Source organism: Budorcas taxicolor, chromosome 19, assembly GCF_023091745.1.
Source record: "Budorcas taxicolor isolate Tak-1 chromosome 19, Takin1.1, whole genome shotgun sequence".
Taxonomy (NCBI): domain Eukaryota; kingdom Metazoa; phylum Chordata; class Mammalia; order Artiodactyla; family Bovidae; genus Budorcas; species Budorcas taxicolor.
The window spans coordinates 49,234,354-49,259,416 of NC_068928.1; the positions used below are offsets into that span (position 1 = coordinate 49,234,354).

Consider the following 25,063-nt stretch of genomic DNA (forward strand, 5'->3'; position numbering starts at 1 on the left):
AAACGTCACCCCACCCCCATCCCCAGCCAGATCCTGCACTTTTGAAGTGCCTCTTGGCACTCTGAATGTTTGCAAAAAGCAGACTCTAGCCAAATTTTTATTAGGGGGAAGGCAGTGAAAAGCAAACTTCTGGCAGCAGGAGATGTACAGGAAGCAAGACAGGAGCAGCCAAGCCCAATTCTGATAGCATGTGCTGTGGAGTGGAGGTGCCAGACGCCGTGGGGACCCCTTATCTCTTCCTCCCACTGATTACTGAGCCAGTCGAGCTCCAAAGCCCACAGTACGATCTGGAAGTTACAATGTGACTTTTTACCGAGTCCCTTAAAATGGAACTATTCCTAACATACCAACCCTTGGAGCACACCAGGTCCTTGGAAACAAATCCTCAGATTGCTTTTGTCCCGTTGTAGATAAGGATGCATTTTTCACTCATCTGGCCTAAGTGTTCCAATTTTTACCACAGGCTTTGAAAACACTGATGCAATTTAAGGAACAATGACATTTGAAGCAACGCTTGCAAGACATGAAACAGCAGTTCGGCTTTGTCATAATTGCTGGTTTGTCGAATGATTTGCATTCAACGTTAGTTTGGGTGGTGAAGGCTATGAAGTTGTGCTCACTGACCCAGATGGGTCGGGACGCCCGCGTGACAGCCGGTGCACTCGGGCGCCGCTGAGGCGCCCCATCCCCCGAGCAGGGAAGCGGTCACCTGCTCTTCACATAGAACCTTTCCATGTCAGATGGCGCAGAGTCTTCCCACCAACCCCACCTCCTGCACAACCCAGGCACCCCAGTAACACAAGCGTCCCTCAGGATAGAGAAGCTGACAAGCTCTCTGGGGAGCCCTCCAGCCCCTCTAGACCGCTCCTCTCCACTGCCCACGGCTCCCCGCTTGATCGGCGTCCCACTGCGCCAATCGGAGGCGCTCGGCCTCGGTCCCGCCTCCCGGCTAGCCGCCCGCGCAGGCGCCGTATCCCGAGGTGGGCGGAGCAGCCCGAGGAGCGCGCGCCATGCTGGCCAGGGGGTACCCAGGCGCCCGGGCCCTCGGCCCGGCTCGCGCCCCCGCCCAAGTGGTAGGTGCCCGGCTGGCGGGGTGGGGTGTGGGGGGGCGCCCCGCCCCTCCCCGGCCCTCCCCGCCCCTCTGCTCCAGTTCAGGTCCCAGTCTCTCAGATTCCAGCTTCGTCTCATCCGCTCCTCACGTCACACCTCGGTCCCCCTCACCTCCATCCCTCTACTCTCCGCTCCTTCTCTCTTTTCACCTCCATCCCTCTTCCCTCCATCCTCCTCTTCTCCGCCCTGCTCCATCCCTCCGTCCTTCTCCCCTCCGTCTTCCGGGGTCTCCATTTCACACACTACCACCACCTCTTTTGGGCAGCCTGTGAATATCTCCGCCCAGATAAACGTTTAAGCACCAGCAAGCGTGCGGACGACCAGCAAGCGTGCGGACGGAGTAATCTAGGCTCATCTCTGGCAGAAATTCACATTATGTTTTGTATTGTAGATCTCGAGAACAGTAAAAATATCCTCTCCTTTTTTCCTTTAAAAAATAATTCCAAAGTAAATATGTAAGTAAGTTAGGGAGCTACTTTTGTGAATAACATAAGTCTAGGAAGGGATAGTACTGTTGAATTAGATCTTCAGAGTAAAGAGCTTGCCTTGACAAAACTGTATTTTCAGTACTTATATCTGTGAGCTTTTCATAACCATATTCAGATTTAGCATTTAAAAATCCTATGTATGTTTTGTATAGATGTATTTGCACATGTGTACCCGTACATGCATATGTACACACTCACTTGGATGACCTATGTTTCTGTTCTCTTGTTTAGAAATATGTCCACTCTTCTTTAAGGTATAAACTCAAGAGTGAGGACTGACTGTAACTTCTGTTTTCATACCCAAAGTCTGTATTGCTTAATGTACCCTGGGATTTCTTTGGAAGGAATGATGCTAAAGCTGAAACTCCAGTACTTTGGCCACCTCATGCGAAGAGTTGACTTATTGGAAAAGACTTTGATGCTGGGAGGGATTGGGGGCAGGAGAAGAAGGGGACGACAGAGGATGAGATGGCTGGATGGCATCACTGACTCGATGGACGCGAGTCTGAATGAACTCTGGGAGTTGGTGATGGACAGGGAGGCCTGGCGTGCCACGATTCATGGGGTCGCAAAGAGTCGGACACGACTGAGCAACTGAACTGAACTGATACAGAAGATAAATCCTGTAATCAGTCGTTTTGTTGGCACTCAGGTTTCACTGTTTTTACTTTATGCACTTCAGAAATGTTTGTTTTATGTGGGCCTGTGAGAAGAGGACAGTGCCAAACTGTCCTAAACTGAATAGAGCAAAGGAAGAGAGAGCTGTAGGGAGGTTGCCTCCTTTTTTCCCAACCCTGTCCCCATACTTTGTTAAAGTATGTGTGTATTAGTTGCTCAGTTGTGTCTGACTCTTTGGGACCCCAGGGACTGTAGCCCTCCAGGCTCCTCTGTCCATGGAATTCTCCAGGCTATACTGAAGTGTAGCGGGTACTTAAAAGGGTTTCTTTGTTGCAGTTCCTCTAACATCATGGTTTACTGAAAATGCTTATTTCATGAGTGGGTTCAAAGATACACAGATGCTTGTTTCAACCAAAATGATGATGTTTCTGACCACTGATTGGGAACCACATGAATTTGCCATTGAATAGGGAACATTTTTGATGCCTTTCAGATTTTGTTTCCTTTTTAAAAGCAATCAGAGCAATTCAGGGAAATCTAAGACAACAAATCTTGAGGCATAGGCACCTTTTGTTTGTCAGGTTGTACTCTCCCTGGAATCCTTATTCTGGGTTGTTCTGTGAGTCATGTCTTGAGCTTGGAAAATGAGCATTGTGCAGATGGTAATGGGGAAGTAAATTAGAGTCTTGGAAAGAGAATTCAGTTTCCACACTTGTTTCTCAATTCATTTGTTTTGAATTCCAGTCTGTTATCCTCCCGGTCCATGACGCTGAACCGTGGTTGGACGAATGCTTGGGGTCGGTTTTGCAGCAGGACTTTGAAGGCTCCATGGAGCTCTCCATTTTTAATGATGCCAGTAAGGTATTTACAAACTTCCTGTTGGTCATTTAGCCTTAGTGTAAGTCACCTCTGACCATTTGGAGGAAAGTTTCCTGACCTGCCAACCTCCTCGTACTTTCAGGACAAGTCCATGACTATCATTGAAAAATGGAAAAAGAAGCTGGAAGATTCCGGCATGCTCGTGGTCATTGGAGGGCATGATTCTCCTTCTCCCCGAGGAGGTCAGTAACCGTCTTTAGTTTATTATTCTTATCAACTTATGTACTTAAATAGTTTCCTGTTGTTCAAATCTTAGTGAAAAGTATGCTAAGTAATATTGGAGTGTACCACTTATTAAGGACCCGGTAGGGCTGGTTTTCTTGTGCTTCAGTAAGGATTTGTGTATGACCTCTGCTCATTCTTTTTTTTACTTTTTATTTTGTATTGGGGTATAGCCAGTTAACAATGTTGAGGTACTTTCAGGTGAAGAGTGAAGGGACTCAGCCATACACATACGTGTATCCATTCTCCCCCATACTCCCTTCCCATCCACGTTGCCGCATAACATTGAACCCCTGCTCATTCCTTGCTTATTTAGCCTAACAGAAAGCCCTTAAGTGTTTTTATTCCTGATGTGAATGGTCATTATTGATCATTTCTAATTCTTTTTTTTGGCTGTACTGGGTCTTCGTTGCTGTGTGTGGACTTCCTCTGGTTGTGACCAGGAGGGGCTGCTCTTTGCGGTGCACCGGCTTCTCACTGCAGAGGCTTCACTTGTGGAGTATAGGCTCTAGAGCACATGGGCTCAATAGTTGTGGCCCATGGCTTAGTTGCCTCTCGGCAGGTGGATCTTCCCAGACCAGGGATCAAACCGGTGTCCCGTGCATTTCGCGGTGGATTCTTAACCGCTGAACAATCAGGGAAAAAAAAGTGAAAGTTGCTCAGTTGCCTCTAGCTCTTTTCGACCTCGTGGACTGTAGCCCACCGGGTTCCTCTGTTCATGGAGTTCTCCAGGCAAGAATACTGGGGTGGGTAGCCATTCCCTTCTCCAGGGGATCTTCATAAACCCAGGGATTGAACCCAGGTCTCCCGCATTGCTGGCGGATTCTTTACCATCTGAGCCACCAGGAAGCCCTGGAGCACCAGGGAAAGTGAGAATGAAAGTGAAGTTGCTCAGTCGTGTCCGACTCTTTGCGACCTGGTGAACTGCAGCCCACCAGGCTCCTCTGTCCATGGGATTCTCCAGGCAAGAATACTGGAGTAGGTTGCCATTTCCTTCTCCAGGGGGTCTTCCCAACCCAGGAATCGAACCCAGGTCTCCCACATTGCAGGCATGTGCTTTAACCTCTGAGCCACCAGGAAGCTCCCCCTCTAATTCTTAAAATTCTTTTCTTGTGACATTAGATTTGTTTTTGTCCATTTAAAAAACAATTTTCTTGAAGAATCAGCTTTTGGTTTCATTGATTGTTTATATTGTTTTTCTTTTGCCTATTTTGTCTGTTTTCTATTTCCACTCTGAATTGCATTTTCTTTTTTTCTGCTTACTTTGGGTTTAATTTATTCTTCTTGGAATTCTTAAGGTGAAAGCTGAGGTCACTGGTTTGAGACCTTTCTCATTTTCTAAAACTGGCATTTAGTGATATAAACTGCCCCCTAAGTATCGCATTAACATCCCACAAATTCTGATATATTGTGTTTTAATTTTCGTTCAGCTGCAAAATACCTTCTAACTGCTTCCTTTGATTTTTTATTTGATTTATGGATTATTTGAAGTAGAGTATTTAGTTTCCAAATATTTGAGGGATTTTCCAGATATCTTTATGTTATTTATTTCTTATTTTAATTCCTCTGACGTAAGAGAACATGTTTTTTTGATGTGAATCTTTTAAGTTTAGTAAGATTTACTTTACAGTCCAGGATAAGGCCTATCTCGGCAAATGTTCTGTGTGCACTTGAGAAGGTTGTGTATTTGCTGGTGTTGGGTGGAGTTCTCTGTAAACGCAAATGCAGTTGAACACAGTCTTGTTTAAATCTTCTGTATCCTTGCTGATGCAAGTTCTGCTTGTTTTATCAGTTACTGAGAGGGGTTATTGAAATCTGCAACTCTAATTGTAGATTTATTATTCTTTCTTGCTGTTCTGTCATTTTTGGCTTTATGCATTTTAAATTTTACTCTGTTAAAATTTGAGACTGTTGTGAAGAATTGACCCCTTCATCATTACCTAATCTCTGGTAATGTTCTTTGCTCTGAAATGTACTTTGTTTGATATTGATTTAACTGCTCTGGCTTTATTTTGACTAGTGTTAGCATAGCGTATCTTTTCCATCATTTTTTCCCTTAACCCATTCTTGTCTTTATATTTAAAGGATGCCCCCTTCGTTATAGATTCTTGTAGGGGCTTCCCAGGTGGTGCTAGTGGTAAAGAACCTGCCTGCCAGTGTATATTTATGAGCCATGAGTTCCATCCCTGGGTCAGAAAGATCCCCTAGAGGAGGGCATGGCAATGCATTCCAGTATTCTTGCCTGGAGAATCCCATGGCCAAAGGAGCCTGGCAGGCTACAGTCCATAGGGTCACAAAGAGTCAGGCATGACTGAAGTGACTTAGCATACATACACATGTAGACAGCATATGATCGTGCTTTTTAAATCCAGTCTGACAATCTCTGCCTTTTAACTGGGATGTTTACATTAGATACATATAATGTGATTATTGGTGTGGTTAGATCTGAGTCTCTCTTCTTGCTATTATTTTGTTAATCATATCTATTCTTCACTCCATTTTCCTCTTTTTCTGCCTTTGTTTGGGTTAATCAAATATATTTTATAACAGTGTTATTGAAATATAATTTATACACCACATAAGTCACCCATCAAAATATATAATCAAGTTGTTTTTAAGTAGATTCACAAATGTGTGCAGCCACCACCACAGTCAATTTTAGAACATTTTCATCACCTCAAAAAGGAACTCTGCATCCTTTCGTTGTCACCCTCCATACCCTATTCCTCCCAGTTCTGTGCAACCACTGATTTACTTTCTGTCTATAGATTTGCCTATTTTGGACATTTCAGATAAACTGAATCATATAATATGTGTTATTTTTGTGACAGGTTTCTTTCATTGTTCAGTGTTTTTAAGGTGTCTGTTGAGGCATATATTAGTACTTCATTCCTTTTTATGAGAGAATACTATTTTATGGTATAGGTATACCACATTTTGTTTATCCATTCACCAGTTGAGGCACATTTGGGTTGGTCTACTTTTAGGCTGTTATGAAGCATGCTAGTGTAAACATTTGTGTATAAATTTTTGTTTGAACACGGGTTTTCAGTTTCTTCGGGTATATACCTTGTAGTGGTATTGCTGGGTCATATTGTAATTCTTTGTTTGAACACATTGAGGAACTGCTGGACTATTTTCCACATCAGCTGCACCATTTTACAGTGCCACCAGCCATGTATGAAGGTTCCAGTTTCTCCACATCCTCACAAACACTTCTTATTTTCTGGGTTTGTTTTTGTTATGGCCATGCTAGTGGGTATGAAATGGTTTCTCATCTCATTGTAGTTTTTATTTGCTTTTCCCTTCTGACTAATGATATGGAACCTCTTTTTGTGTTTGTGTTGGCCATTTGTGTATCATCTTTGGAGAAATGTCTATTCAAGTCATTTTAAAATTTGATTGTTTTTTCCTGGTTGAGCTACAAGTTCTTTACATATTCTGGATACTAGACTCTTATCAGATATATGATTTGCAGATATTTTCTTTGGGTTGGGCTGTCTTTGGGTTGTCTTCTCACTCTCCTGAGAATATCCTTTGATGCACAAAAATTATAGTTTTGATGAAATCCGATTTATTTTTGTTGTCATTACACGTACTTTTGGTGTCATATCTAAAAACTCATTGCCAAATCAAAGTCATGAAGATTTATTCCTTTGTTTTTTTCAAATAATTTTATAATTTGAGCTTTTCTATGTAGGTCTTTGTTCCATTTTGAATTCATTTTTTATATAGTGTAAAGTAAGTATAACTTCATTCCTTTGCATGTAGATGTTGAGCTGTTCTGACAGTATTTGTTTCAGACTATTCTTTCTTCATTGAAAGTTTTGGTACCCTTTTGAAAATCAGTTCAGTTCAGTTGCTCAGTCATGTCCGACTCTTTGCAACCCCATGGACTGCAGCGTGCCAGGCTTCCCTGTCCTTTACCAACTCCTGGAGCTTACCCAAACTCATGTCCATGATGAGTTGGTGATGCCATACAACCATCTCATCCTCTATCATTCCCTTCTCCTCTTGTCTTCAATCTTTCCCAGCATCAGGGTCTTTTCAAATGAGTCAGTTCTTTGCATCAGATGGTCAAAGTATTGGAGTTTCAACTTCAGCATCAGTCCTTCCAATGAATATTCAAGACTGATTTCCTTTAGGGTTGACTGGTTGGATCTCCTTGCAGTCCAAGGGACTCTCAAGAGTCTTCTCCAATACCACAGTTCAAAAGCATCAATTTTTCAGCACTCAGCTTTCTTTATAGTCCAACTCTCATATCCATGCACGACTATTGGAAAAAATGTAGCTTTTATTAGATGGACCTTTGTTGGCAAAGTAATGTCTCTGCTTTTTAATAATGTCTCTGCTCTCTAGGTTGGTCATAACTTTTCTTCCAAGGAGTAAGCGTCTTTTAATTTCATGGCTCCAGTCACCGTCTGCAGTGATCTTGGAGCCCAGAAAAATAAAGTCTGTCACTGTTTCCATTGTTCCCCCATCTGTTTGCCTTGAAGTGATGGGATCAGATGCCATGATCTTAGTTTTCTGAATGTTGAGTTTTAAGCCAACTTATTCACTCTCCTCTTTCACTTTCATCAAGAGGCTCTTTAGTTCTTTGAAAATCAGTTGCTGGAAATGAATGCCATTTCTGGACTCTAAAGCCAATAAGCATCACACTGCTTTGATTACTATAGCTTTGTGGTAGGTTTTGATATTGGGAAGTATGAGTCTTTCAACTTTGTTTTCCTTTCTCAAAATTGTTTTACAATTTCATAAGAACTTTGGGTGGGCTTCTCAGGTGGCACTAGTCGTGAAGAACTTACCTGCCAGTGCAGCAGATGTGAGTTCGATCTCTGGGTCAGGAAGATCCCCTGGAGGAGGGCATGGCAACCCACTCCAGTATTCTTGCCTGGAGAATCCCATGGACAGAGGAGTCTGGCAGGCCACAGTCCATAGGGTCCCAAAGAACTGGACACAACTGAAGTGACTTAGCATGCACACATCCATGAACCATAGGATCAGATTTTCCACGTTTTTAAGAAGGACCATTGGAATTTTGATGGGGGATGGCATTGAATCTGTAGATCTATTTGGTTTGTATTATCACTTTAACAGTAGTAAGACTTCAGTTCGTGAACACAAGAGTGTCTTTCCTTAGGTCTTCTTTGGTTTCTTTTATCAATGCTTTGTAACTTTCAAGGTACAAGTGTTTCACCTCTTTCTTCAGCATTTGTTTTTTCATTGATTTTGTGAATGGAATTGTCTTTTTAATTTTCTTCTCAGATTGTTCATTGTTAGTGTAAAGGGAAACTGATTTTTCTGCGTGTTAATTTTGTATCCTGAAATTTTGCTGTAATCGTTTATTAGCTCTAGCAGTTATTTTGTGTGTGAATTTTTAGGATTTTCTATATTTAAGAATATGCCATCTGAAACTGAAATAGTTTTACTTCTTCCTTTTTAATTGAATGGCTTATTTCTTTTTCTTGCCTAATTGCTCCAGCTAGAACTTCCAGTGTTTAATAAGAGTGGGGAGAGGAGACATCCTTCTCTTGACCCTGATCTTAGGGGGAAAGCTTGTGGTGTTTCACCTTTGAGTATAATGTTAGCTGTGGATTTTTATAAATACTGATTTATAATCATGCTGAGGAAGTTACCTTCAATTGCTAGTTTGTTAACTGTATTTTTCTTAATCATGAAAGATTTTGTCCATCCTTTTTTCTGTATCAGTTGAGATGATCATATAAGTTTTTTTCCTTCAGTTCTATGAACGTGATATATTAACATCAATTGATTTCATATGATGAACTACCCTTGCATTACTGGAATAAATCCCACTGGGTCATAGTGTATAATCTTTCTAATATGCTGCTAGATTTAGTTTGCTAGTGTTTTGTTGAAGAGTTCTATAAAGATTCATAAGGGATATTGGTATGTAGTTTTCTTTTCTTTGGATGTATCTGTCTGGCTATAGCATCAAAGTAATGCTGGCTTCATAGAATGAGTTAAGAGGTGTTTTCTTTTCTTCATTTTTTTTTATTTTTGGACGAGTTTGAGAAGGATTGTTGTGAATTCTCTAAATGTTTTGTAGAAGTCATTAGTGAAACCATCTGATCCTAGCCTTTTTATTGGGGGATTTTGATTACTGATTCAGCCTGTGTTTTTGTTACAGGTTTGTTCAGATATTTTATTTCTTCTTGAGTTAGTTTTGGTAGTGTGTTTATAGAAATTTGTCCTTTTCATCTAAGTTTCTAATTTGTTGGCATGTAGTTGTTCATAATATTCAGTTATAATCTTTTTAGGCTTCTGTTAAGTTTAGTAGTAATGTGCACCCTTTTTTTTTGGGCTATGCTTCACAGCTTGTGCAGAGTCAACCACTGGACCGCCAGGGAAGTCCCCCCACTTTCATCTTTCATTTTAGTAATTTGAAGCATCTTTGTTCTTAGTGTAGCTAAAGATTTGTCAATGTTGTTGATCTTTTCAAAGAACCAACTTTTGGTTTCATTGAGTCTCACTTTTTTTTTTTAACTCTCTATTTCATTTTGTCTCTGCTCTGAACCTTTTATTATTTCTTTCCTTCTGCTAGCTGTTTGTTTAGTTTGTTCTTCTTTTTCTAGTTCCTTAAGGTGTAAAGTTAGGTTGTTGATTTGAGATCTCTTATGTAGACATTTATAGCTATAAATTTCCCTCTGAGCACTGATTTTGCAGCCTCCTATAAGTTTTGGTATGCTGTATTTTTATTTTGGGGCTTCCTTGGCAGCTCCACTGGTAAAGAATCCACCTGCAGCACAGGAGACCTTGGTTTGATTCCTGGGTTGAGAAGATCCCTTGGAAAAGGGATAGACTACCCACTCCAGTATTCTTGGGCTTCCATGGTGGCTCAGACAGTAAAGAGTCCACCTGCGATGCAGGAGACCTGGGTTTGATCCCTGGGTGGGGAAGATCCCCTGGAGGAGGGCATGGCAACCCACTCCAGTGTTCTTGCCTGGAGAATCCTCATGGACAGAGGAGGCTGGCGGGCTTCAGTCCATGGGGCCACAAAGAGTCGGACATGACTGAGCGACTAAGCACAGCGCATTAGGTCTTTGAGCATATGTATAATGGTTGCTTTGAGGTCTTTGTTAAATCAAACACCTGGTGCTCTCATTGGAAGTTCCTGTGCCTTCTTTTTCTTTGGTGTCTGGGTCTTGCTTTCTTGTTTCTTCACATGTCTCCTAATTTTGTTAGAAACTGGACATAGTAGATAACATGTCCCAGGTACTGGTTTCCCATCCGTCTAGGGTTGTTACTCTTATTGACTTGTTTGCTTGTGAAGTGACTGCTTGGATAGTCTCAGTAAAGTCTGCTCCCCTGTGCCTGCGGTATGGAACCGCTAGTGCTCTGCCTCAGGAGTGCAGTGCCGGCATGCCCACAGTCATCCTGAGGGGCAGTGGTGTGGGCCGGCCTCTCTTCCTCTGACCACACCCAGCTGTCAAGCTCCACCGATTGCTAGCTGCTTTACTGTTTTCAGCTATACCTAGGGGCATAAGAATAATTCAGGTGAACTCAAGCTCCTTCAAAGGAATAGTTCTTGAGGTCAGTGTTTAAAGTTTGTTCTGACACTGGGAGAGTTCTTCCCAGCCATCTCTTACCCATTTATGTTTGACGAACTGGTCGTCCCACAGGTTAACCAGTATTGTCAACGAATCTATCAGTCGCTTCTTCCAGCTGCCTTTACTTCTGTTTTGAGCGTACCCTAGGGCTTAAACTTCACACCCTATTGCAAGTGAAGTAGGGGAAGGGCAGCAACCCCTTATCTCTCTTCATAGGAACCCCCTACCCCACAAGCCAGAGCTAGGGCATTTGGGTCCCCAGTTTTCTACCCAAGGTGACAGAGCATCCAATGCAGCATGGGGGCTGGTGGGAAAAGGGAGCCCCACTTTTCGACTTGCCTGGGCCTCAACCTCAGCAACAGGTACCTGGGGTCAGGATGAGAAATATTGCTGCCCTGTCTCTTTCAGGAAAACAGCTTTTGACAGGCCAAGCAGAAGAGGGAAGCTTGTGTGTTTGGCTATATCTGTCTAGGGTGGGCTTCCTCCTTAGGGGGAGGGAAGGAGCAGATCTCAGCTCAAACATCTTGTTGTTGTTCAGTCTCTCAGTTGTGTCCAACTCTTCACGACCCCATGGACTGTAGTGTGGACTGCAGCCAGACTTCTCTGTCCTTCACCATCTTTTGGAGTTTGTTCAAACCCATGCCCATTGTTGTCAGTGATGCCATCCAATCATCTCATCCTCTAACGCCCTGTTTTCCTGCCTTCAATCCTTCCCAGGATTCAGGCTCCTTTCCAGTAAGTTGGTTCTTTGCATCATGTGGCCAAAGTATTGGAGCTTCAGCTTCAGCATCAGTCCTTCCAGTGAATATTCAAGGTTGATTTCTTTAGGATTGACTGTTTTGATCTCCTTGCAGTCCTAGAGACTCTCAAGAGTCTTCTCTAGCACCACAGTTCAAAAGCATCAATTCTTTGGCGCTCAGCTTTCATTTGTCCAACTCTCACATCCATGCATGACTACTGGAAAAACCATAGCTTAGACTAGATGGACTTTTGTTGGCAAAGTCATGTCTCTGCTTTTTAACATGCTGTCTAGGTTGGTTATAGCGTTTCTTCCAAGGAGCAAGTGTCTTTTAATTTCATGGTTGAAGTCACCATCCACAGAGATTTTGGAGCCCAAGAAAATAAAGCCTGTCACTGTTTCCCCATCTATTTGCCATGAAGTGGTGGGACTGGATGCCACCATCTTAGTTTTTTGAATGTTGAGTTTTAAGCCAGCTTTTTCACTCTTTTACCTTTATCAACAGGCTCTTTAGTTCCTGTTCCCTTTCTGCCATAAAGGTAGTGTTATCTGCATATCTGAGGTTTTTGATATTACTATTACTGAGTTTTAGTAGATTTTCTTGAATAAATTTTTTTTTCATTTGCTTGGTGCCCTTAGGGCTATTTCCAGAGACTGTAAATGGTTGGGTTTTTAAAAATAAGTTTCACCAGTTTTGCTGGCAAGCAGCTGTGGAGCTCTGCATACCATCATACCAGCTCCAATAAAAATTCCTTATGGTTCTTCTTCATCTTCTTTGTTGGCTTAATAGTTACAGTTCCCTTTTTTGCTGTTTTAATGGTTGATTTGAGTTTATAGTATATACAACTTAGCAAGTTCAATCCCTCAAATGTATGTAGAACTTCGTGTATAGTGTGAGGACTGGACAGTGCACGTCCATTTCTCCCTTCCTACCTTTTTTGAAGCTGTTGTCATGCATTCTACTTTTACATGTGCTGTAGACCCCACAAATGCTGGTATTAACTTAGTTTAAATAGTCAATCATCTTTTTAAGAGAGTGAAATAATAAGAAAGAAAATTACTCATTTACTCATATAATTATGGTTTTCAGTGCTCTTCATTTCTTTGAATAGAACCAGATGCCCATCTGCTTTTTCTTCTGCCTGAGGGACATTTTAAAACATTCCTCGTAGTGATGGTCTGTTGGCAATGAATTCTTACACCTTTTGTATGTCTTTATCTGGTGCATTTGAGTGTTGGCTGGTGAATACTGTGATGAAGAAATTTCATCACAAGCTTTATTATCCTTCCTTTAGTCCATGAGAAGGAAATGGCAACCCACTCCAGTACTCTTGCCTGGAAAATCCCGTGGATGAAGGAGTGTGGTAGGCTACAGTCCATGGGGTCGCAAAGAGTTGGACTCGACTGAGCGACTTCACTTCTGCCCCCAGAGCCCTGCCCCATTCAAGTGAGCTTGTCTCTTGGGTAACCTGCCTGTACTGCTTTTGCCTTCCTCCCTTTGCTTCCCTTCCATTCGTGCTTCCATCTTACTCTGTTCCTTTTCAGAGTGGACAGGGAGAAGAGAAGGGGAGGCCTTAGGTGGCTGGCCTTGTGTATTTGCGGGAGCAGCTTCTCCCATCCTGTGCTATCTCCTGAACCTGCAGTTCTTGTGCTTTGCAGAGATGGAGGGATGGGTGGGCAGTCAGCTCGCCAAACAGCAGTAGGGGGAGGAAAGAACATAGTCCAGAAATTCTTGCCAAGCAAGCCCCCGAACTGTGGTGTTGGGTTTCCTTCCACACCAGCGTATGACCTCTTTCTGGCTCCTCTTGAGGTTCCTACAGTTTTTCAATTGGGTGTTCAGAGCCTTATGATCTTTTGCCTGTAGTGTTGACTTGGGTAGAGAGGGAAGACTCCCAGTTTCTTTGGTTCCCTGTCATATCCAATGCCAATAGTTTATCACATTATCTTGGATTGTCTAGTTAGGCAATCTAATCCTGAATAAATATTTTAGTTTTGTTTCTTTATTTCTGATTTATTCTTTGTTTTCATAAGTAGCATTGGGGTAGGAAGTCTAGAAGAACAATGTGGGATCACATTAACTAATCTTTTTATTGTGCTGTCTTAGTGGAAATGTTTGTAGTGTTTCCACGTTACAAGCATGATATTTACTATTGCTTTCTGATAGATACTTTTATCAGGTACCTTGATATCTCTAATTTAGTAAGCCTTCAGAAAATGAGGTATGAGTATATAATTTAATTAAATGTCTTTTAGATATCTGTTAAGGTGATTTTTTTTTCCCTCCCAAAATTTTTATCGTGGTAAATTACATTAGTATTTTTCTTAATAATGATCACTCTCACAGTGCCAGAATTAATCAACAGTGACAGTATAGTGTTTTTATGCAATGAAATTGATACGCTTTCTTAAGGATTTTTACATCTGTGTACACAGAGAACATTGGTTTGTAGTTTTCTTGTGTGAGTTACATGTCTGGCTCCATCTGGGGCTTGATAACGTAGCTTTGTAAGAGCAATGACTGCATAGAATAATTCGGCCCCCTTTTGTTTCAGCCTCCCCAGTAAACTAGCTTCCAGCCTACGTTTAGATGGCAGGAAAACCTTTTACTTATTTTCATGAATAAATGTCTGCTTTGACTAATTGCAGATATTTTTAAAATAAAGAAAATGTGGTTTAAAAAAAAATGTAGGCATATAGGAAAGTCTGCAATGAAATGTTAAAAGCCCCATACCCTAGGAGCAACCAGTGTTTTTTAGTTCCTACTGGATTTATTTAATTCACAGAATCAGTTGATACTTGCTATGAAAGAGGAAACATTTAACCCACTGAAGGGACTTCACACTTCCTTTTCTCGTTTTTCCTCCTTCAGAGTTTTAGTTTGTTATATTTATACTGTCAGCGTTTATAATCTTCACATTCTGTTCTGTAACTCTTTTTGTTTTATAAACTTGATTAATAAGTTGACTCCAACCGTTTAAACCTTGTAAAGAAGTAACTGTTCTTCACTGCAGACCACCTAGTGGATTAGACTTGGAAGAGGAACTGAAACGAATCTGCTGCTAACCCCGTGCTGCACATTGAGGGGATTCCCAGGTGTCAAGATCTATGGAGCCTTTAAAAAATCTTCTGCTTTATTCCCTTCTACTTTATATGCATGTGCCACTGGTTTTTTCCCTTCGCTTTTTATTTTATTTCGTTTTCTTTTTATGTTCCTTTTTCATTTCTCTGGAAAACTTCTTCAAGTAGTTTTTCCATATCTGGTATGTGGATTGTAAAATATTCAGGGTATTTACATGTCTGAAAATGTCTTTATTTTGTACTATGCTTATTTGACAGTTTAGCTGTGTATAGAATTCTAGGTGCAAAATATTTTTCCTTAGAATTTTGGAGTAATTGCCTCATTATCTTCTGGTGTCTGCTGATTCTAGTAAGAAATCTTATGTCAATCTGATTCTTATTATTTTAAAGATATCTTTTCTGAAAGTGTCTAAGATTTTTCTCTTTGGGTTTTGAGTTTTGAAATTTCATGAAGCTGGGTCAAGATGTGGTAGTTTCTTCATTTACCCTTGTTTCTTTACAGAATGATTAGCTTTGCATTCTTAGCTTTCATTGTAATCTATTGTGCTTCCAGTAGTTTGACTTTACAGTTTTCAGGTAAAACTTGAGAATAAGTTTATATGCCTGCACAGACTGCTAGAACTGAAGGTGGATGCAGGACAGATGATAAGACTGGCTGGTGGACAGGTTCCTGTAACTTTTAGGAGTCATATCTTTCTTTAATTTTGGCTGCATGTTAGAATAGTCTAGGGGGCTCTAGGAAACCTGATGGCCAAGTCCTGCTACGCTAAGATTTTCTTGTGTAATTTGTCTGGGGTACAAACATAGCAAGGGGTTTGTAAAGAATCTTCCCGAGAGATACTGAGGTACATCCACTCCTTTAAAACCCTCAGGAATGTGCAGCTTCACCTCCACTCTACGGTGGGCTTGGTCCTGAGGGAGTCTTGTTAGCTCCTGACACAGCTAAAGATTTTGGGATCCTCCTGGAATACCCCTCAGATGAGATCCAAGGGGGTGTTCACTTTGAGATCCTGTTCTGACCCAGTGGGTGACTTACCAACACACAGGGTCACCGCTGCTCAGATCCTTTCCCGGTGAGGGGGTCAGTAGGGTTTGGGTTAGGACTGGAGCATTCAGGATAGCTCTCAGGGGAAAGGTGTGAGTGGGAGAGATAGTCCTGCTCTCTCTACACCTCTTGTCCTATAAGCCCCCTTCTCATCTTCCTGCTTTCTCTCTGGTCCTTTCTTCCATTGCTGGGTGTTCACTTTCACTTGATGATTCTTGCTTGTGCCCCTTGCAAGTTCACGTGGTTCTCGCCTGAGTTCTGGGAGGACTGTGTTGCCACCCCTGGGGGACTTGCTGATTTCCCTGGAGTTCATCCCCCACCCCCAAGTTGAGCTTTCTGGGGCCCGCCCTCTAACGGGTTTAAACATCTCTGAACACTAGCTCTTAAGGAATATAGTGCACTGTTCTGTGAAGGGGCTTATCCTCCCACCGAGGGCAACCAGGACAAGTGCCCTTTGCTTTGCCTTTTGTAGCTTCCAGCCAGTATTTTTGTTTTTGTTTCTTGGGGGAGGGGGACAAGTAAAGGGTGAATGTTGGTGAAGGTGAGTTAAGAAACAATTGGACTTTTGCGAATGAAACAAACTTCTCTCCCAAAAAATGCTCCCCTGCCCTGCCTCGTGTTCCTCACAAATAGCAGCCAGTGCCCTCTACCTAGGAAAGCAGAAAACTGTAGAAAATATTTTAGAAAAAAATTAAAAATCAGAAATAGTTTTAAAATCTTGGTCCTTTAAAAGAAGAAAGCTCTTTTTTTTCTTTCCTGCTTTTAGAAGGTTCCTATGGAAAGACTGTGTTCTTTGACGTTGCACAGTGACCCCATGCAGAGGTGCCTGTTGCTGGGTGAGGGCTCCACAGTTGGGTCCACTGCACCCAACCCATGCCTTGATTTCCTTCTTTGTGAACAAGCCATATCAGTAGTGCCCACGTGGGCGTTGGGAGGGTGTAGGACAAGCTGATGGGAGCAGGGTTCCAGAAGAGGCCGCATGTGGTGGGCCCTCAAGAAGTCTAGCAGCTGTCCTGTTACTGTCTTCTTCCTCCTCCTCCTCTTCATCATCTGGTGCACATTTTTAATATATCCCCCCAAATATTTCTTGTTTTCATTATCTTTAGTCTGTTCAGTCAGTTCAGTTCAGTCGCTCAGTCATGTCCAACTCTTTGTGACCCCATGAATCGCAGCACGCCAGGCCTCCCTGTCCATCACCATCTCCCGGAGTTCACTCAGACTCACGTCATCGAGTCCGTGATGCCATCCAGCCATCTCATCCTCGGTCGTCCCCTTCTCCTCCTGCCCCCAATCCCTCCCAGCATCAGAGTCTTTTCCAGTGAGTCAACTCTTCACATGAGGTGGCCAAAGTACTGGAGTTTCAGCTTTAACATCATTCCTTCCAAAGAAATCCCAGGGCTGATCTCCTTCAGAATGGACTGGTTGGATCTCCTTGCAGACCAAGGGACTCTCAAGAGTCTTCTCCAACACCACAGTTCAAAAGCATCAATTTTTCGGCGCTCAGCTTTCTTCACAATCCAACTCTCACATCCATACATGACCACAGGAAAAACCATAGCCTTGACTAGACAGACCTTAGTCGGCAAAGTAATGTCTTTGCTTTTTAATATACTATCTAAGTTGGTCATAACTTTGCTTCCAAGGAGTAAGCGTCTTTTAATTTCATGGCTGCAGTCACCATCTGCAGTGATTTTGGAGCCCCAAACAATAAAGTCTGACATGGTTTCCACTGTTTCCCCATCTATTTCCCATGAAGTGATGGGACCGGATGCCATGATCTTTGTTTTCTGAATGTTGAGCTTTAAGCCAACTTTTTCGCTTTCCTCTTTCACTTTCATCAAGAGGCTCTTTAGCTCCTCTTCACTTTCTGCCATAAGGGTGGTGTCATCTGCATATCTGAGGTTATTGATATTTCTCCCAGCAATCTTGATTCCAGTTTGTGTTTCTTCCAGTCCAGCGTTTCTCATGATGTACTCTGCATAGAAGTTAAATAAACAGGGTGACAATATACAGTCTTGACGTACTTCTTTTCCTATTTGGAACCAGTCTGTTGTTCCATGTCCAGTTCTAACTGTTGCTTCCTGACCTGCATACAGAGTTCTCAAGAGGCAGGTTAGGTGGTCTGGTATTCCCATCTCTTTCAGAATTTTCCACAGTTTATTGTGATCCACACAGTCAAAGGCTTTGGCATAGTCAATAAAGCAGAAATAGATGTTTTTCTGGAACTCTCTTGCTTAGTCTGTTAGAAATTGTTTATAGATCAGTTATTGTGGAACGTGTATTTCAACTTCCTTCTGAAACATGCCGAAGAATTGATGCTTTTGAACTGCGGTGTTGGAGAAGACTCTTGAGAGTCTCTTGGACTGCAAGGAGGTCCAGCCAGTCCATCCTAAAGGAAATCAGTCCTGAATATTCACTGGAAGCAATGATGCTGAAGCTGAAGCTCCAGTGCTTTGGTCACCTGATGCAAAGAGCTGACTCACTGGAAAAGACCCTGATGCTGGGAAGGATAGAAGGCAGGAGGAGAAGGGGATGACAGAGGATGAGATGGTTGGATGGCATCACCGATTCAACGGACGTGAGTTTGAGCAAGCTCTGGGAGATGGTGAAGGACAGGTAAGCCTGGTGTGCTGCAGTCCATGGGTCGGCAGAGTCAGACATGACTGAGCAACTGAACGGCAACAACGACTATGAACAACCTTTGAAGATTTTTAAAAATTAAGATGTTTTGCATCTTCCATAGTGGAATGAGAGTAAGTTAAAGGCATTTTGATGACTCCTGTGATTGGTTGTATAATCTCTACTTTAAAAGCAAGTTTTATCTTTCAGAAAATGCTTTTTATAGAGTAGATATAACTTGAGCCACATCACCTTTGTATGTATTCTACAAAAAAGTAAATTGTAATATTGTGAAGAAATGATTCTGCTGTCTCTTTGAGGTTGGATAAGGCGATTTCATGGGAATCCTGTGTTACACATTAATAAAATGGAGTTAATTTGATTATGTCAGAAAGGACGCATTTTCCTATAATAATATTTTCTTAAATAGGCAATGTTATAACGACTATTGGATACTGTAGACCCAAAGTATCTATTTTTAGAAGTGTTGGGTATTTAAATTGAGTTAAGATTCATTTACTATTATTTCATATCATAGTAGAGCAAAACATTTCTTAATAATGTGATCACTTGCTAAAATTGAAGTAAAACACAATCCCACCCTCTTCTCTCCAAGAGTAAGGAATGTTAATATCGCACCGAGGCGGGAGTTTTTCCTGCTGTGACCATGACAACCGACTTCCCTCACAAAGGGACAGGCCTCCCCAAACATCAGGCCCTGGCACAAACATTTGACTTTTCAAGGCAATAATATTAAAGCAAATTCCTTATCTTTGCCAAACACAAGACTCATCGTGAGAAACTTTCAGCTTCCTTGGTAGATGCGTTTTCCTTCATTACCCAAATTCTTGGGGTCAGTTTTTCCCCTTCTAAAACCCAATGCCAATAAAACCACTTTCTTGCTGATTTCAAAGTGATTATGAAAAGTCTCTTCCCGTTTTTTTTCATTTTGATTCCATGCGCTGTTTCTCTGGGCCTGCCTTGCTTTGCAGTGATGATGGAGATTCAGCTCTAGCTGCTAATCCATCCCCAGGGGTCAGGAGGCAGGCTCCTGCCTCCCCTTCTGTGCTTTTCCTTTGCTTGCTTGTTATACCTGTGGTTCTTTGAAATCTGTGACAGTCCCACTAAGTGGTTTGGGTTGGCCAAGCTCTAGGATTAATGCTGGAAATTAAGGTGCTACTTCACGTGATAATAGCCAGACACCACTCTGGGTCATACCCTTTGACGCCCTGCGCAAGGGCTGTGGTCCATCCTTGTGGTTGCAGTGCTCCAGAGCACGGCCGAGTAACAGGAGGGACCTGCTTTCTCCGCCTGCTCCCCTAACTGCAGAAAATTGGGGAGCACCTGGGGTGAGGCCTGGGGCAGACCTTTGCTGGTGTCCCCTGGGGCGGACCACAGTCTTCAGGTCATCTCAGCTTTGAGTCAGAGGAATTTATTGTTTTAATTCTGCACACACCTGTTCTGCTTTGTGTGACTTTCCAGGGTGGCACCAAATCTAAGTATCTCTGTAATGCGATTAGGGTACCGGAACCTCTTTTCTAGGGAGTTGGGAATTGTGCCCCACAAAGGCCCCTGGCTCCTTCTTTGGTTCTCAGTGCCTCCTCTAACCTTCCCCGCCCTCGGCATGCAGACCAGGCCTGCTGTGTGTTGATTTCTGCACTCTTCCTGTTCTGAAGCCTTCCCTAGCTGCCCTCCCTGTGAGTGCTGTCTGTGCTCCCCATGCTGCTCACTGCCCAGCCCATCACTCAGAACCTCATTCTCTGAATTTACACTCCTGTTGCCTCTCTGACCCCCTCTGCCATGGTCCCATCTCCTCTCTATAAGCCTCCCTAGTGCTTCCCACCATTCCTTTGGCACTTTACATAGGTTTTTGGTTACCTCTCTTTCCAACTCTGTTGTAATCTCTTTGAAGACTGGGATTTTAAACCATTTTTTAAAATGCAATACCCATGTAGGAAAGTACACCTATCATCAAAGTACAGCTCAATTATTTTTCCACAAACTGAACACACCCTGAAGCCAGCTCCCTGAGGCAGAGCTGACCTCACCAGCCCTGGAAGGCCCCCATCCCTGGGGCACTGCTTCCCTGATTCCTAGGCACAGGTGAATCTGCAGCCTTTGTGCTCCACGTGCCATCCCAGTGCTCAGCAGTGCAAGTGGCACCAACTCTGTGTACGGCCAGGATTTTCATACACGTGGTCTATTTTCTATTCCGTGAGGGGTTCTTGTGCCAGTCACGTCTTGGTGAAGTTCGGTCTGCATCTCCTGGGGGAGCTGAGGGGTCCCAGGACGTGTAGGAAGAGTGGACACTGACAGGGCCTGTAACTCATTCCCGGAACACATGTTCAGTGAAACCTGTGCCCGTGATGCATCCAGTCCAGTGAGCTGCTTCTGCAAGCCCATCTCTCATGTGTTTGTGGCCCCATCTGTCAGGTAACTGTATCGTGACTTTTATCAGCAGAGGCTTTAGAGAAAGTGTTTCTGCCAGTTCTATTCAAGTCCTTCCATTCAGGGACATTGTAATTTTGTGTTTTAAAAATACTCTCCAGGGTTACCTTAGTGCTGTTCTGGATAGCTGTTTGCCAGCTTTATTTTCCTTCTGTGAGCACATTCTGCCTTTACACTAGTACTGAGTGGACTATTGTCTGTTATCATTATATTTACTGCATCAGTTTCACCTAAATTGGTCTGATTTTTTACTTGGCAGTGAAGTGTGTTCCTAGCTTTCCTACCGTGTACATCGCAGTAAGTTTTATGCAAGAGAATCCACTAAAACTGAATTCTAAAAGAGCTTTTCCTTTTCTCTTTTGTCAGTCGGATATTCTAAAAATCAAGCGGTAGCACAGAGCTCAGGGTCTTACCTTTGCTTCTTGGATGCGGTAAGTAACTGTTTTGTTTAACATGTCTGACTGTATGTTGGTTCAGTAAATAAGAGATATAACATTTTAGTGTAGGTCTTCAAAATCATTATTCTAATATGTGACAATCAGTCCCTGACATTGGCAAGTTGTTTCTGTGTAATTCCTGTAGCACCTGTTGAGGGGATTGATTTTTGATAAATGGGGTAACATAAAAACAGAAAATTGCACAACAGAGAAGCGTATAAACAAAGTGAAGATAAACTAAGGAGATGTTGGCAGGTACAATACTTAAAAGATTAATAGCCTTTAATAGAACTAATTCAAGCAAGTTGGTGAGAAAACACAAAGAATAATGAATAGTAGATAAACAGAAAAGGACAGGAGTAGAGACTTTCAAAGGTAGATATGCAAGCAATGATTTTTTAAAATGTGACATCATTTGTGATCAAACACAAATTGAATTAGTTTAGTGCTACTTTTAAAAATAAAATTAACCAAGTTCTCTAAACATGTAGATACTCAGTGTTTGGAAATGCCGTGTGAACTGGTAGCGTTGGCAGCATAATTTTGCATTTTGTATTAAGAACTTTAAAAAGGCTTATGCTCTGGACCCTGAATTTCACTCTAGGTATCCTTGAAATTCTGAAAAAGATATATGTACAAAGAAGCTCTAGTGTTATTAATTATAATGGAAAGTTAGGTAATGGAAACAAGTTAATACTGGACAGGAGAGTAATGGTGAAGTGAATTGTGGTCAATCTGTATGAGAAAATTAGTGTAATGTTCATAAAGAACTTTTAATAACATGACAAATGATGATTGTGAGTGAAAAAAGAACCCGTAATTGTATGTGTTGTGTATACTCATGTGTAGATTTTCTTTTTAGTGGCACTCTGAGAACATTAATCTGTAGGCAGTCTTCCCTTGGGCCCCTCCAGGCCTGGGGGCATAGGGTGGGGCTGCACTCCTTTTGTCTGACCTCTGCCCTTGGGGCTCCTTTTTCTCTATTTCTGTTTGTTTCTTTGATTTTTGATCTTTGTGGTTTTGCATCTGGATTCATCCTGGTGCTCCACCTCTGACACCTGAAATTGGACCCTGGGCTCCATACTTGCAGCCCTTCCCCTTCTCTGAAGTGCAATGTAAGGCAGTCATTTTCTTCTCGTGACAGCTGTGTGGTGTCCCATAGGTTCTGAGCAGAAATCTTAGTTTATTTTCCAGTGTCCATGGTAATTCCTTTCCCTCTTTGTGACCGTAGGTCCCCGGGTCTCAGGGGCACAGAACTGGATGAACCCTGACCCTGGGTTCAGGACGCATCCTTGTTGCTGGGCCGTGCATCCATCTCCTTGTTTGTTTCTGTGCCCATGTCTCTTTTGCTAATGCTCAGCACCCATAATCCTGCTGTCCAAGACTAGTGCTAACTCCTGCTCCAACCTGTTTACACTGCCTTCCACTCCTGGCGACCACCACACAACACCCTGTCCCCACTCCCTGCTGAACTTTTTGGTGTCTAAGCAAATCTGGAAAAAAAAAACAATTAAAAAATTTTAGTTGTATTTAACTTTATAAGAAGGGTACCAGGCTGTATAAAATATTCTGGAACTTTTTAAACTTATATTGTTAAGGTCCATCCATATTGTTGCACGGCATTGTAGTTCGTTCTGTTTTGTTTTTGTTTTTTAATTGAGGGAGAATTTATATACAGTGAAAGGCAAGATTTTCATTTTGCATCAAAATGTGAAAATGTTGTACAAAACGAGCAACGTGAGGGTTCTGACATCCGTACACACCCCTGTCACTCACAGCCGAATCGGAGCAGACGATGATTCCATCAACCAGAGCTGCTCCCAGACAGAGGCCACGCGGTGTGAGCACCTGCATTTAGCATTCAAGCAGTTACTAGTTTGGGTTATTTTAATAAAAGTGCCATAAACATCCCCATGTAAGTGTTCCTGTGGGTGTGTGTGCCGTTTCTCTCGGGAAGATAAAAGGTGCGGGGTTGAAGAACCACAGGTAAAGGGACCTGCCAGGGGCAGTGTGGCCCATCTGTCTGTTCCACATTCTCCCAGCACTGATGAGTCAGCCTTGGCTTCAACCCCTCTAGCAGAATCGAAGTGCATTTCATTTATTTCAGTTACATTCCCTGATGGCTAGTGATGTTGAGCACCTTCTCATCGCTTTACGGGCCATTCATAAATCCTCTTTTGTGAGATATCGAAATCTTTGCCCATTTTTAAAAAAAATTGGATTGTCTTATTGGTTGTCAGTGTTTGATATGTATTCTGGATACAAGTCCTTTGTCAGATACCTGCTTCCTGAGTATTTTCTCCCATGTGACTTGCCTTTTCATATTTTAATGGTGTCTTTTGATAAGCAGAAGTTTTAAATCTTGATGAAGTTCAAATCATTGACTTTTCTCTTTTTATAGTTAATTTTTTTTTTCTGAGAAGTCTCTGCTTGAAATTATTCTCTTGTTTTCTTACTTTTGTATTTAGACCCATCATCCACCTTGTGTTCATTTCTGTGTCTCCTGTGGTAGGAAGCAGGGGTTAATTTTTTCGTATGGATATTAAGCTGCACCAGTGTTGAAGAGACTTTCTTTTCGCGGTTGTATTGCCCCGGTGCTTTGTTGAGAATCAATTGGCCGTGTCAGTGTAGGTTTATTTCCAGACTTTCTGTTCCGTTCTGTTTCTCTATTGTCTGTAGCTCATTCATTTGTCCTCTGTACAACATTCCACTGGGCAAACACACTGCACGTATTCACCCGTGCTCCCACTGATGGGCACCCAGGCCGTTTCCACGCTCTTGCCCTTGTGCATAGCTGCTGGGGACGTTCTTGCAAGCACCCCCTGTTGTACACATACGAGAGTTCCTCTGGGGTTCACACCCAGAGGTGAGTGCCCAGGCCTCCGGGGACGAGCAGTTTATCTACAGGAGAGGAGCTGTGCTGCTGCCACGTGGCCGGAGACTGGCTGGAGACGTTGTCGCTCCTGGCGGGTCACTGTGGGTCCCGAGCCTCCCCAGCACTGGGTGCCCTCGGGCTCTTAGATCTCGACCAGCGGGCGGGAGTAGGCTGGAGCCTCACTGTGCTTTGATGTGTGCGCCCTGGTCTCGAGCCATGGTTGGCATCACCCCACGTTGATTGGCCCTGTGGGTTTCCTTTCTTCATGACGTGTGTTTGCATCTTTTTACCCACTTCCCTTTCCAACTGCGAGGAAAGCTGTAGGGATAGTACAGAAAACTCTGTTTTCAAGGCCAGCATTGCTGACCTGTTCCTCATCATCCCTGAGCCCGTCCGTGTGTATTTCCTGCAAACAAGGACATCTCCTCTGACCCAGAGCAAGGATATCCTGCCAACAGGGGGCTGACCCTAGTGCCCACCTCCTTCACAGTCACCTAAGGGCCCCAGAATCCGTGTTGCCTTTACCTGGGAGTCTCTCATCTCCTCATCTGGAACATTCTGCAGGCCCTCCCTGACTTTCTTCATCTTGATGTTTTCAGAGATTCCCAGGCATTTTTGTAGAATGCCCTTTAAACTGAGTGATGGTATTAGGCCAAGTGTCTGTCCAGAAATCTCAGAAGGGGCACTGCCTTCTTCTCGTTGCCTCCCTGGGTACCTGTGATTTGTGCCCCAACTCTGACAAAGCCCTCTGGTCACTTAATGAAGAAGGCATCTCCTATGTGGGATGGCCCACAGGGCCTCCTGTAGAGACCTCTCCTTTGGCCTGGGCTTTGGGCAGGGGGTGTGGGAAATGGGTCTCAGCCCGCTGAGCACGTGCTTTCTGGGAGAAGATGGTTGTTGTCTCCAGTGAACACCCGGCTTGAGCATGACCAGT

The 25,063-nt window shown here is 42.9% G+C and overlaps 1 protein-coding gene across 1 annotated transcript in view; it reads left to right on the forward strand.

The window, feature by feature from the left end:
• Window positions 1-1,010: 1,010 nt before the first annotated feature.
• B3GNTL1 (UDP-GlcNAc:betaGal beta-1,3-N-acetylglucosaminyltransferase like 1) overlaps window positions 1,011-25,063 on the forward strand; it is a 106,381-nt gene continuing 82,328 nt past the window's right edge. Inside the window, exons 1-4 of the mRNA XM_052658514.1 lie at window positions 1,011-1,073; window positions 2,961-3,077; window positions 3,178-3,277; window positions 21,184-21,248. Of these exons, the coding sequence (XP_052514474.1) occupies window positions 1,011-1,073; window positions 2,961-3,077; window positions 3,178-3,277; window positions 21,184-21,248 (345 nt within the window). The remainder of the gene's footprint in view (window positions 1,074-2,960; window positions 3,078-3,177; window positions 3,278-21,183; window positions 21,249-25,063) is intronic.